The following is a 15,367-nucleotide window of genomic DNA, read 5'->3' as shown; positions in this document are numbered from 1 at the left end:
CTTCATATGTGCCACGACAGCGCCAACCTTCTCCCGTCCCTTCACGCCACTCGTCACATGAATCTAGGGAGAGAAGGGGACACGGTTCGCGTGGTTCAAGAGCCTCCTCAAATCGTCGATCAGCGCGTCGTTCTGCAGCTCAAGCTGAGCAAGAGGTTGAGCAACAAGTTGGGCAGCAAGGTGATTATCAGCCTACGGATGTGGTAGTATTAGTCTCGGACCATGGCGAATCCAGAGTCGACGACATGCAGTGCGACGAGCAGCCAAACACTTATCAGAACATGCAAGCGGTGGAGCATCAAGTCGACCAACCAGGAGAGACCACTACTGCGGATCCCGAACACGGTGAAGAACAGAACCAGTACCACGCACCAACTCCTTGGGCGAGCTCAGACTCCTTTTTCTACTACTGAGGTACTCCGACCTTCCCTTTGTACATACCATTTCATTCCTGCATTGCTTCTGTTGTGATTCTTAAATCCTCCTGCAAATTTTTCTTACACAGGAGACTGTGTAATTTAAGTTTGGGGGAGGGTTTGAGATGATGTATCTAATGTCGTGTTTTGTGATTCTTATTTCAAATCTTTGCATCATATCATGTTTGAGTCTGCATCCATCTATTTGTATAGAAAAACCATAAAAAAATTTAAAAAAAAAAATTTCGAAAATTTCCACAAAAACAGAGTGTTCATGTAGTTTGCAATTGCATATTAGGATTGAGTCTAGGTTTATTCATATAGGGTTGTTGCATTTAGCATAGGGGTTGATGATGATTGTAACCTTGTTAGCATGTTGGATTCAATAGGATAGGATCAAGGCCCTTGTTCTTAGTTCTTTGATGCTTGTTGATTGAACTTGAAAATTTAAGATTGAAGCATGTTTTGAATTGATATCATTCCCTATCTACTTGAACCTAATCCTGACTTGCAATTATCCTGTTATGCATTGAAGTTGAACTCATGGATACCATATACATACTTGGATTGTCTTTCACATTTTTACCACCCTTGTCAATCCAAGTAGCTGATTCCCATCTTTGGAACAGTTCCCCGCACCCTTAACCAACCGTTCTTTCAAGCCAATTGTATTCTTGAATGTCAGGCCTTTTTCCGAGTTGAGCTTGTTAGAAAGTGTTAGGTTCTAACCGACAAGAGTAGGATCCTGTGTAGTTCTAGTTCGCGTTATCCGGACTAGTAGGACTAGGTGAGAACTCGATTTTGGGTATTGGGTATGGATTTGTGCAGAAAAGTAATGAGGTAGAAAGTCTTTAGGAGGGGGATGTGTTTACATAGTTTACAAGTCTAGTAAAGGATTTGGATTGAGCAAAGTAAGAAGAGTTATTGGTTCTAGGCATAAAATAAAAAGATTAGAAAAAAAAAAAAAAATGCTTAAGTTGTCTAGAGTCCCTGGAAGAAAAGAAAACGAACCATAGTGATAATAAAGATTTCTCAATCCGCTAGAATGAAAAGAAGTGAACTCCTCCTAAGATTAATCGTAGAAAATTTGAGATGAAGTTTCTGATGAAGGGTAGAGATAGCACCAACTTCGGTTTCGAGTGTTCTTTGGGTAGACAGGACGCTGCTCTTGTATGTATCAGTTGGTTTCAACCTTTAGCCTTCTCTTAAGCTCAACTCCTTTTCGTGAGAGAACCTTGTTCTGTATTGATAAAACCACGTGATGAGGAGACCATCTATGTCTCGAACCTGGTCCCTAGCCAAATGAGTTCAATAACATTGTTTAGCTTGATTCACGGTTCTCTGATAATGAATGTTAAAGGGGATGATTGATAGGATTGCATGTGTAGATTTTAAATAAAGTTCCTTCACCATGCATCATAGAACTAAAAACAAGGACCTTGATTCTAACTACTCTATTCAGCATGTTCTAGGTTCTGAGACCCCATCTTCACACCTCTCTTCCATACTTTGTTCTTGATAGTTTGCTTGAGGGCAAGCAAAGAATAAGTTTGGGGGAGTTGATATGTCTGTATTTTGCATTTCCTTAGCTTGTATTTGTCATGCATTTAGCTAGGACAACTAGTTGTTTTGCATCATTTTAGAACCTCTTTCGTACATTTTGCATGTTTAGGAAGTTTCTGCATCATCCTTGCATACATTGCGCATTTCGGAGTTTTTCAGGTGTCTAGGAGACGTTGGAAGCGCAGAGGGTCGAGCCACGCTCCTCACTTCCACAATCGAGCCACGCTCCTCATTTCCACAATCGAGCGCTCCTCACTTCCGCAATCGAGCGCTCCTCACTTCCGCAATCGAGTGCTCCTCACTTCTACAGTCCAGCCACGCTCCTCACTTCCACAATCGAGTGCTCCTCACTTCCACAATCGAGCCACGCTCCTCACTTCCGCAATCGAGCGCTCCTCACTTCTACAGTCGAGCTCTCCTCACTTCCACAATCGAGCGCTCCTGACTTCCACAATTGAGCCATCACTGGAGCCACTCCTACTCACTCCACTCGACCTCACTCTAGGGAGAGACGACACGCGATTGGACCGCACATGTCAGGAAGACGTTCCGTCTTACGCGCTTCAGGAGATTCCCAAACCGACGCTTCACCTTGTCGTTTTAAGTTTTAGGGATTTACATGTTTTTACTATAAATACATTTTGTTAAGTCTGGACGGAGGACATCTTAGTTTTTATCTCGTTTTCTTTTGTAAGGTTTCCCTAGCCACCAAAAACGTACTCTGACTTTGTATCCTGAGATCTTTGAACTTATTCAGTATTTTGATTTGATTCCTTCTACAAAGTTGTTCTTCACATTTTTACCTATCTAAGAATGCTTGTTTCAATGTTTTCTGAGTTTGTATTGTTGATGATGATTTTCGGATCTGAGTAGTGCGTTAGTTCTTGAGGATGGGATAGATTAGGTGGAGGATCTTAGGATGTAGAGTGTTTAAGCTTTGATTGTATGACTCCCTTCTGGACTAGAATTAGAAATACTAGTTTCTCTCTGATCAATTGGAACTAGGTTTTAGACATTTCCGCACCCAAAAGGTGTTTGATGAAATGTCTGACCAACTAGTGCCAGAGACTTACGTTCCTAGCCTAAGAGATTAGTTGTCTAGGATGTTTGTTGATGTGAATGAACTTGTTTTTCATGCCATGCTTGATCATGTTTCTCTAGCGAGAGCTAGGTTTGGAAGTGGTTGAGTTTGAGTAGCTTTTGTCAAGAGATTGGATTAGCTAAGAAGTGATGTTCATTGTTTAGGGATAGATTGCTTGTGGCATGTTAAACACTCTGTAGACTAGGATACTCCACCGACATCAATTACTCCCATCCTTAGGACTTCTTTCTTTCTGATTTTTATTACATTCCTGGAACTGTTTCGTTTCTTGCTTTTTAGTTCATGCTTAGACTTGTTTACGTTTTTATTCACTTTCGCTTCTTGTCATGCATTCTTGTTTCTAGTTCTGTGACTCATTTTTGTTTCGCATTTTGATCATTCTAGGACTGTTAGATAAAAACATTTTTTGAATTGGCTTAACTTGTGACTTCTTGATTGCATCTTGAGTGATAGTAAACTTTCCCAACTGGATTGACACCTTAAGTATTACAACGCATAAGGTTAATTGAGACCTACTAGGAGATACAAAAATCTAAGTATCAAGCCACAAGTTGTGTTCTCTTTCACCTCCCAGAAAGAACCTTGCCTAATAAGAGAAAGCTTCACCCAATCAACCCATAAGGATGTACGAGCTGAGAGAATTCGCCAAATCAACTTGAGCATACTCACTTTATTAGCCTCTGCGATGGATCTTAAACCCAAACCTCCTTCACTCTTTGGCAAACAAACCTCTGACCAAGCAACTTTGGCTTTCTTAGTGTTCAAGGAAGGACCAGACCACAAGAAAGCATAACATAACTGATCAATCTCTTGGATGCAGGATTTAGGGAGCCTAAACGCGGAGATCCAAAAATTATTTAAACTAAGTATCACTGAGCGGATGAGTTGTAATCTGCCAGCAAAGGAGAGCATCCTAGCTGTCCATGAAACTATTCTTGAACGTATTTTCTCAATAAGAGGAATGTAGTCACATGTAGTCATTCTTCTCGGTAGTAAGGGCAAGCCAAGGTAGCGAAGAGGCAAAGAGCCATATTCAAAAGGGAATTGGTGGAGGATCTCTTCTTTGTGTGTCAAGGAAATACCAGCCGTGTATATTGTGGATTTTTTGATACTGATATGCAAACCCGAGTGAACAGCAAAATCATCAAAAACCTGTAGAGCACCGGAGACTGATTGTTTGTTCCCTTTCACAAACACCAAAAAATCATCGGCAAAACAAAGATGTGTGAGTTTTAACTGTTTACACTTGGGATGGTAGCCAAATGCCCTTTTTGCAGCGGCCATGTCCAATTTTTGGGAGAGGACATTCATGCAGATGACGAATAAATATGAACTGAGAGAACAACCTTGTCGTAAGCCTCTCTTACTGCCAAAGTAACCAGCCAACTCTCCATTCACTTGGACTGAAAAAGAGGCGGTTGTGATGCAAGTTTGTATCCAGAGGACATACTGCTCAGGGAAAGCCAATGCTCGCAAAGTGGAGAGTAGGAAGCTCCATTGCACTGAATCAAAGGCTTTTGATATGTCTATTTTTAAAGCACAACGGGAGAGACTGTTTCCTTGTGGTAGTCCTTGATGATCTCTGTTGCAAGAAGCAAATTTTCCATCAAAACCCTGTCTTTGACAAATGCGGATTAGCTTGGTGAAATGAACTTTGGAAGGATGATCTTTAGGCGATTGGCAAGAATCTTAGATATGACCTTGTACAGGACATTGCAACAGGATATCGGCCTGTAATCTTTCATGATCCTTGCTTTCTTCTTCTTTGGAATGAGCGCCAAGATAGTTGAGTTAACCCCTTTTCGAAGAAATCCAGTGCGGAAGAAAGATTGAATAGCAATCACAAAATCATTACCCAAAATCGCCCAAAAGGCTTTGAAAAACTCCACAGTGAGTCCATCCGGACCCGGAGATTTTTGAGCCAGGCATTGCAAATAACACCCGTCGGATTTCCTCCTTAGAAACTTCATGAGTTAGCAGACTCTTATCGCTCTCTGCACATCGAAAATCCAAAACCGACTCCAGCTCAGCTTGTGACCATGGGATGTAATCAGTGGGTTGCAAATTGAGAAAGCTCTGAAAATAGTTTGCAGCCGCATTTTTAATCTGGTCCTGTGTACTTACCACTTGCCATCATCACATTGGATCTCCTTGATACTATTACTGGCCTCTCGAAGAGTAGCTGCAGTGTGAAAAGCGTTGTTGTTCTGATCACCTATTTTCAGCAAATGAAGATTCGCCTTCTGTTTCAGATAACTCTACTCAATATCTGAAAGCCTACGCCAATTTTCATAACCACCTGCCTCATCACAAACAGCCTGTGATGTTGGATTAGCCATTGTTATTGCCTGCAGATCGCATAAAGTCCGGTATGCGGCCTTAGTACGAATAGTAATAGCACCCACCATTTGTTTTCCCAAGAGCCTCAGATGTGGTTTTAAAGCTTTCAGTTGCTTTGAGAACCGATGCATTGCGGAGGTAGAGTGAAACAGAGGTGGTGAAGTCCTCCACCTTCCTTCTAACTCCGTGTGGTAGTCTGGGTGAGATGTAGTTGCATTAACAAACTTGAAAGGTTTCTTTATCTTCGGAGCTCCCGCCGAGAGATAGAATCGACATCTAAGGTGATCCGAGCAGCCACCCTGCTCAAACACGGAGTAGGACTGCACAAACTTCTGAAACCAATGTTTATTGATAAGCACTCTATCGAGTTTCTTGCAATAACTCCATCATTCCTCTTATTACACCATGTAAAACGATGACCATGGTAATTCATGTCCGAGAGTTCACAATATCGAGCAATATCCTGAAAATCCTGCATTCCCGAAGTGTAGTACGGAGTGGAAGCATTTAACAAGTGATCATCACGGTCTAAAATTTCATTAAAATCGCCACAGAGCAGCTAAGCTTTGTTTTTGAACAGAGGAGAATCTTGATGATGTCGTAAATCATTCCAAAGAGATTGTCGTTCAGTAGGGAAATTGGAAGCATAAATGAAAGAAACAAAAAAGTCATCCATTCCTTCAATATAGATAGAACACGTGATTAGCTGGGAGGTTTTGTAAACCGGAGTCACCCTGATATTGTTCCTCCAGACCACCCATAGTCTTCCTAACCTATGCTCATCATAGTTCGAGAGGAAAGACCAATCCGTAAAGATTGATCGCACCACTCGGTCAGCTCGTCGTTCCTTAACCTTTGTTTCAATCAGACACCCAAAGTCAAAACGTCCTTGTATGATCCACTCTTTCACAACCCTCTGTTTTTCCTTCTTACTGAAACCCCGAATGTTCCAAAAGAAACCTGACATTAGAGTTTTTTGGGGGAGGGGGGGAGACGTGGTTTCATAGAGTTTGGAGGTTGAATCCTACTACTCTGAGAGCTTGTTGTTGACAAAAACTTATGTCCCTCCTTGGATGCTTGAGGCTAGGATGGTCGAATAGACGGACCAATCTCCTGACGTTCATGATCAGTATTGGCTGCGTGGCCCAGTTTCTCAGATAACGTGTTATCCACATTTGTAGCCGTAACACCATCACTTTGATCCACAGCATGATCATCTGTCTTGGGAATACTCGGGACAGCAACCTGAACATCCAACTCCTCACCGTGTTCCCCTTTATCACTTAAACATGAGAAGGAGTTCGATATATTCAAAACCTTCGCCTGACTAAGATCATGTTTCAGAGGGCTGCATATACCTTTAGTCGGAGTAGTCCAACCTAGTTCTCCCCCAACTCTATCTGTATCAGCCTCAACAGCGTGATCTGATTCAACCGTTGTGTCCCCCTGCTTTTGCAAATCAGGAAGTGCGACAATCCTTGAACCTGTTACACCAGCTTCCCTATTCTGCTTATCACACTGTTCTGTTTCAACGGTAGTAGCAGAAGGAGCCAGCCACCTGTTCCTTTTTCATCATGCACACAAAATGTAAATGACCTCATTTAGAGCAAATGGCACATCTTGGTGGCAGCCAAGGATAAACAAACTCCACTACAGTGTCCCCACCTTTCTCCAATTTAAAAGACATTTTGCTTGGCAAAACCTTCGTTAAATCCACTTCAACTAACACATTAGCTTCAGTAAAAGACTTACACGACTCTGTATCTGAATGCAACTTTTTTGGAGTACCCAGTGGACTGGTAATCGCACTTAGAACCTCCCAAGAGAAATATTTTGGTGGAATATTCTTAACTATTACCCATAGAGGAATAGTTGTAATCTCTTCCTGTTCCATATCTGCAATGGGACTCCATTTCGATAGAACAACCGAAACACCACAAAGGTTCCACATACCTCTCCGTAAAACTCGAGCTCTCGTACGCTCATCCTTGATTCGAAATCTCACTGTCGTGTTATCCACCACAAAAACATCAATCTTGATCGTCTTATCCCCCAGGGTCCATATCTTATCACCAAAGCGTGTATTCCTCCCACAAAAGGAGCTTTGGCGAGAAATATTCCTACAAGGAAGTCTTCCCATAAAGAATGAGTCTCCTCAATAACCTTGTTTGGCAGCCTGACTGTAGGCATACCATCAATCTCCTCAATCTCCAAATCAACCTTAGTCATGTCACCTGGCGTTTTCACCATGGAGACCCATGAACGCTGCAGTGTGTTATTTGAAACAATGGAAGAAGAACCCTGCAGATCCAATGAACCTGCAGCGAGATCCCCCTCAACACCTTTCGATGTAACCACCAAAGGAGGCAAACTCCTCTCAGATCCTACATCTGTCGACAAAACACCATCCTGAATTGTGAGCACCCTTGTAGGACTAGCCTCAGTCATTTGACCCTCGGCCTCCGGCGGAGAATCCCCCGACGGCATTAAACCTTGCACAAAAAGCAAAGAAAACCCTAATCGCTTTTTAGATTGCTTCCAAAGCAAAACGCCGCGTTTTCAATAGATGTTTTTAAACAAATCACGTCATCTCGGTGTGTGCATATTTAAGAATGAATCCAATAATCTTCACAATGTTAAGATGGATAGATCAGTATTTTTGAATCATCTTAGGCTAATATTCTCGGGTACGGTGAGGGGAAATGTTGATATATGTGCATGTGCTGATTCCTTATAGCGTTGGCAATAAGTTTATGGGCCTTTGTTATAAGAAAAAGAAGGACCCATATATGTTGCTCGAAGAGAATCGACATGGTTGTGTCACAAGCCAATCCCATGCTTCCTTCTTGCTTCGTCGTTTATGATTAATGACCCAATGAAAAGCTAAGCATATCATATCTAATAATTAAATAACTTTATTCCCGAAATTTTACAGCTAGTACGGTCTCTTTCCAGCTAAACTTGTTCATTTGACAAAAAATGAAGACGCATTAGAAAGAATAAGGAAGACATAATGCTCGTATATGCGTTTCAAAATTCATTGCTAGCTAGCTCAGACAAATAAAACCAAATAAGTGAACATAATGCGCTAGCAAGTAGCAACATGACTAACGTTTGAGTTATGATCTGCGGAACTTTTTTAGTTTTGTTTTGTAAACTCTACTCCCCTCGCTTGGATTAATAATTAATTAAGTCTCTTTTCCGTTAATTTTAATTCTAGGGTTGGCGAAAAAAAAAGGGCTTCTTTTAGATGTTGTTGGACTTTGGAGTCGACTCGACGGTGCCTCTCGACAGCTTCATTCATCATTCTCAAAGTAGCAATCAATATTGTTATCAAATAATTAATATCATTCTTTCGATTGTGACAGTTGTATTTTACAAAAGTATAACTATAGTATGCATATATTGTATGTATAAATAACTTTTGTTTGATCAGTATAAATGTATTATGCTTCAAGTTTTCAAAGAAATTATCAGTCAAATGACTCTCTTTCTATATATATCAAGATAAAAACCTTAGAAATAAAATTTTACATTAACTAATGTTTTATAAGTTAGAAAAAACGTTGCCTTTGTACTATTTAATCATAATTCACATTTACACACCATTCTTTCAAAATAAATACATCAGTGAATTATATATGATTTCATTGGTTTTTTAGTTAGTTCAATATAATGATTTATATTTAGCATGATTTCATTATTAAAACTCATGCTAAATATAATGCAACCAAAATTTAGATGCACTATTTTTTTAGTTAGTTCAAATTGTATAACAAAATTGAATGTAGTTAAACCAAATGCTTGGAAGAAAACAGGGAAACTATGTTGCTTCCAGTAGATGTTAAAACTTGTATGCATATATGTCTTTTTTATTTAAATGTGATTTACGTTTAAAGAGTTATTTCATGTGTCAAACAAATATATATTATAAACTTAAAAAATATTTACATTATTTAGGTACGAATATTAATAGATATCTTATTTGTTTATTTTTATATAATTCTATTTCAATATAGATGTATAACTAATATACTGTAATGCATATGGACATATAGTTACATAAAACTTGCTAACATTATAACAATAAATGTTAACTAAACATAAACAGTTGAAATATATATCTAGTCTCTATAATATGATCAGCAATGGGTTTGAAACTAAAATAACAAGTATACAGTATTCTCACGCACGCATTACATGTTCAATGTGATATACTAATGCTTGTAAACAAATCATTTAAAACAGGAATATAAAAATAGGAAGGTCGCATAACTAAGGAACTTTATTCAGAGAATATAATTTCTAAACAAAAAGCTTAATTGATTAATCAAAAGAAAATTCTCTTACAGATAAGCACCACAACACACCAGTATAATAACTTAACAAGTCTGCTTCCAATACGAGATTCCCATAAAATCATTAACAATTTAGTTAAATTATCATAAACACTGGAATATTATATGAAGATTTTAACTTAACGAGAAGTGAAAACACAATCATTACCCGTACAAATTCAAAACTTAACTTCATCCACACTAGTTGGAAACACACATTAATGGTATATATTATTACGAAAATATATAATTGAAAGATATCTAAATCATATAATAGTAACTTTTCATACTGCATCCAAGAACTAAAATATATACACAACACATCGGAGAAACATAAGTATAACAAAACCTAAAACATGCATGTCAGGACACAAACAAAATCGGAGAAATATAAAACTCATTGACAAACGAATAGGTTTCATTGTTTTGTTAGATCAAAACCAAAACAGAACTGGTGATATAGATATGTTAGGGCTTCAAGAATTTGAAAACCAATGTTGAGTTGACACCCAAACATAGACACACACACACATAATATGTATATATATGTTTATTACCATGCCACACACATACAACACTTATACCTATATCTATGTATATATAAGTCAAGTATATATATAGCAGCAGATATGAAGAACATCCATTAAGCAATATTATTTGTTCTAATAGTTGATCACATTGCTCTATTTGATAAAAATATTAGAAAACATATATTTAAGTCATAAATTCTATCACCAAATCCCCCAAAAAAAATATGTTTTGCACTTAATCATTGCACTGACCAAAACACAAAAGACCTGGATTAAACCCATTTATATGTTTATACATATCAACATAGCAACAATATTATAGAAATTTTTGATTCATGAGGGATAAAACCTCTAATCAAATTCTAATTGGCTAGCTCTTAAAAGTCGGTATCAAATTTGTGATACACGAAGTGACTAGATAGGAAGAAAGACTTGAGGATATTTTTTTTCATCGCAGACGAACACAAATAGAGTTTCACAGAAAATAAAAAGGCTTAAAACATAAAATTCTACAAAACGCAAAAAAGAAAAGAAAATAAAAAAACCTAAGCTTAACAGGATGAACAAGAACAATGTCCGAAATCACGATGATAATTTGAAATTCATTAGTCCATTAAAAAGCTTTCTAACCTTTCTTCACTCTCGCAAATTCTTCGCCGGAAAAGCTCCTCCGCCGGTATATATTTAAAGATTATATACACATCAGAAAGGACCTCTTCCACCGGAATTCCCCGGCCAACCTTCCACCGGAAGTTGAACATTTGGTTGCATATTCATCGGTAAATTAAAGAACGNTCAAAATTAGCTATGCATTGTTATTGGGATATTATCAAGTAGTTTAACGGAAGTAGTATGCACGCGCATACCATGGGAGTGAGAAGTTGGGAAGGANGGCAGCAACTTCCGGAAACAAATTACCTCCGCCGTTAGATCCTCCTCCAAGCTGTTGTTGCTGCTGCTGCTCCTCTTCTTCTAAAGGAAGTCTCTCATAAGCAACATTAGTAAACGAAGCTGCGATTACAATCACCGGTCCAGCAGCCGTAAGCTCACCCACAACGCTTCCTCCAACCACCTGACCTTGTCCTCCAGCCAAGAATATTGTCAAACTCGTTGCTCCGGGAGGAGCTGGAGGAGGAAGAAACGAGCCGGAGAGAGAAAGAATCTCGAACGTTCCTTGTAGCGTCACAACCGCTCCAGCCGCAGNCCTCTGTTTATTGATAACTTATTTAAATTTTTATTAATATTATGTATACTCAGGACTTATATACATAAGCAATAATATCAGTTTCCTAAATCAAGATATAAGCCTTGCAAATAAAAAAATAAGATGTATAAACTATTTAGGAAGAAAACAACTTAGGCTAACACACATGTAAACAGACATATTCATAAANGCTCAGAACGCAGATCCCTCGCTGCCTCCGACGAGCGTAAGTGGCAACGCAGTCAAAAACGTCGCAGCCGTTTGTTACTTCAAGAATGTGAGCTCTAAGAGTGTTTGCGCTCTCACGCGTGATTATCACCGGAGGCTTCGGTTTGTTTTTCGATCCCGGTGGTCTGCCACGTGGACGACGGCCAACGACGTCTCCTCCTCCCCCGTGACCACCTCCTCCAGAGCTTCCTGATCCTCCACCGGAGGCTAAGTCAAGACCTTGATGGTTGTTGTTGTCTTCGTCGTCGACAGTGAAATGACCGAGTCCGGCTCCGGGAGTGACGTCATCGGAGGAGGAATTGTGGTGAAGGTGGAGATCGGGACGATGGAGCTGGTGATTAACGTAACGAAAAGCTGTGCCTAGATCAAGACCAGCCATGCCCACATCAAAAGCAAAGAAAAGAGATTTTAATTTGAAAAAAATAAGAAAAAATTATATAAAACACACACACACACACAAATCCACAACAAGATTAAAATAAAGCTTCTCTTCTTCTCTGTAGATTTTGTATATGTTTTTTTATTTTTATAATATTGAGATTTAAACTAAGAAAAAAAAAAAGATATGAGAGAGGATTGAGAAGAAGTTATTAGGAAGACGAGAATGGGAAGAGAAAGGGAAATGATAAAAAGTAGAAGGAGAAGGTGAGACTAAAATAAAAGCATTAAAGAAGAAGAAAAAATGTTTGTGTATATATAGATATATGTATCTAATTGCAGTCACTTGTCTAACCTAAACTCTTACAAATAAGATATTGATAAAATATTTCGTTTTGGTATCGACTTCAATTCAAATTTTTTGTTCTCGTTGAGTTGTACGTCGTTTTGTGTGTTTTGGACTCGACAATAAACTCCATTCTTCTTCTTCTTCTCCAATAGCAAGTGCGTGACATATACGCGACTACCACAAGCAAAATATATTAGGTTTCACTGTTTGCATTTGTGGCTTTTTGGCTATATAGTTTGTAAACTATTACTACGTTCCATACAAGCAGGTATTTTGCTTAGGAAAAGTAAGATATGAAAGTTTTTACATATAAACCTTATTTGAAGATAGCTAAGCTTAAAACTCATAGTTTAGTATTGGTTTAGATAGATACAAAGAGTTCCATAAGTAGCTATGCATTGTTATTGATATTATCAAGTAGTTTAGCGGAAGTAGTATGCACGCGCATACCATGGGAGTGAGAAGTTGGGAAGGATATGTATGTATGTGAGTGGGTGTGATCTAATTGGTATAATAAGTTAAAATATTTGGAGAAAATGAAAGTTTAAAGTTTGATTAAGATGAATGAAGCCATCATGATAATATGTGGTTGGGGTTATCTTGTGGGTTTCATTAAGATGCTTCCTCTTTTCTGTCCTTCAAAACATTCTCCACCATCATTGCCTTGTCTCTGTTTTGATAATTTATTTAAATTTAATTAATATTATGTATACTCAGGACTTATATATACAGAAGCAATCATATCAGTTTCCTAAATCAAGATATACGCCTTGCAAAAAAAAAAAAAGAAGATGTATAAGCTATTTAGAAGAAAACAACTTAGGCTAACACACATGTAAACAGACATATTCATAAATCAATAATGGATATAAAATAAATATTTTATTAGTTAACCATGGTTAACAATAAAGTTGACTAAAACTAATCAAAGTTAAAAATTAATTAGAGAGAGAGAGAGAGGAGAGAGAGAGAATACCAAGTGGGAGAGGAGAGAAGCGGCGCGTGGGGTCCACGATTGTCTGAACGAACCATTTGGATGGGTTTTCTCTTTGGGTCTCATGGAGAGCTGCTAATACAATTTTTATTTGGCTTTGACCGTCTTTCGTTGGAAATTAGTTGGATCTAATCATTTCAAACCAATAATTTCGAGCCTTTATTAATGTTGTTACATTCAATACATTATTTAAATTTACGTTTTACCATTACGATATTTTTTATCCCTTGTTAAGGCATGAATTAAATAAAGCTCAAAAGAATGAAAAATTATGTAAAGTTCAGTTTAGTGAAGGCGTTTACATCAGGAAACACTTAAATTTCGAGCCATGTGAATCATTTGGTCTAGAGTTTCTTTTTCTTTTAAAATCTTACGATTGAATCAATCTTTTGGTACGTTGACTACAATATTTTTTGAATAACCCACTATATATGTTTTTAGTAAAGTTTCATAATTAACTATCGGTTTAAAGTGTTAGATTGATTGTTGTTATAAATCATTTGCAATTAGTGTTGTCTAATACTACTAGTTTGGGATTTTTCCCAATGAATAATATTGCAACTTACTCGAACTTTTTTTCTAACGAGTTTTAGTATTTTGGAATCCGGCTGATATCGATATGATTTATTTTTCAATACAACCAAACGGTCCAAGACAAATTTTTGGTACTACATATGTAAGAATCGGCTGAGATAGCTACACCGTATATCGTGTTACAAACCGAAATATTGAACTGAAACAATCAATTTTAAATGGTGAAGATATCTAGCATAGCAACACTTGGAGTTGCTTCATTTTGAAATCCCAATAGTATATTTATCTCTTACTCTACATTATCTGATTTATATAAGGATAGAATAGTATGAATTTTATAGAACAGTTTCTATGACATAATGATTACAATCAAATCACANATTTTTTGGCTATATTGTTTATAAACTATTACTACGTTCCATACAAGTATTTGCTTAGGAAAAGTAAGGTATGAAAGTTTTTACATATAAACCTTATTTGAAGATAGCTAAGCTTAAANGTTTAGTTCGCGTCGATATTTTTAGGGTAGATTTCACATTCCACGTGCAAAAGTTTTTAGATCTTTAAAACCTTTAGAATTTATAAATTTTCCATGTTATGACCTAGACTAATATATAATCAAAAGTGGTTACTTTTTTAGTGAAAGCTGTTAATTTAGTTTTACGTATACAGTAATATTATAAAATACTATATATGTATCTGTGTGAGTCGCTAACATTATATAAATAATAGTATCTTAAAATTATATAAATAACTTGATAGGTTGATATTTGTAATTGTAACCACTAAAATCAAAAGGCAAAACCTATTGGCAATGACGACTTTTGGAACGAACGTAGTGATGTCTGACAAAGCCATATATATAATATACACTGTTAATAAATTTATTTTATGTATATTCATTATTTTCTATATTATATTTTAAGGATGTTTGTGGCATATGGTTCCTTATCCAATTGCATTGTGTAGGCACATAAAATCTTTTTTTTTTCAAAGACATTTGAAGTAAGTGGGTCTTTAAAGTTATTAAATTCGCCACAATGCCGTCCTAAATATGTTTAACAAGGTAGGTAACCTTGTTTTACACACGTATATATTATATATGTAGTATATGCATAAACCTAAAAGATGTATATTTTGTCGGTAGATATATTATAAAGTAATTTCTATATATTTTTTTATTAACCATGTAATATTGAAGTTGTTAAATACTAACCGAAACAACACCATCGTTTCATTTCATATTATAAAGATTATTCACCATGCATGAAGTAATTATAATAACAATACAAAGATAATTTTCTATAGTTTCATGGAATCTACAGAATCATTAATAAATAAATTCAATGGGTCCTTAATATTGATGGACTGGAAATCTCCCGGAATTTATAC

General features: G+C 37.2%; 1 protein-coding gene across 1 annotated transcript; it reads right to left on the bottom strand.

Annotated features, from left to right (window-relative positions):
* On the bottom strand, positions 11,127–12,391 carry LOC104733534 (AT-hook motif nuclear-localized protein 23-like). The gene is made up of 2 exons (XM_019233571.1): positions 11,655–12,391; positions 11,127–11,509 (listed from the first exon to the last, which is right to left on the bottom strand). The coding sequence occupies exons 1-2, from the start codon at positions 12,097–12,099 to the stop codon at positions 11,127–11,129; spliced, it is 828 nt and encodes a 275-aa protein (XP_019089116.1). The 5' UTR covers positions 12,100–12,391.

This window comes from Camelina sativa, chromosome 12 (assembly GCF_000633955.1).
Source record: "Camelina sativa cultivar DH55 chromosome 12, Cs, whole genome shotgun sequence".
NCBI classification, from domain to species: Eukaryota; Viridiplantae; Streptophyta; class Magnoliopsida; order Brassicales; family Brassicaceae; genus Camelina; species Camelina sativa.
The sequence above is the reverse complement of the archived record's forward strand: the minus strand, read 5'-3'. Positions and strand labels throughout refer to the sequence as shown.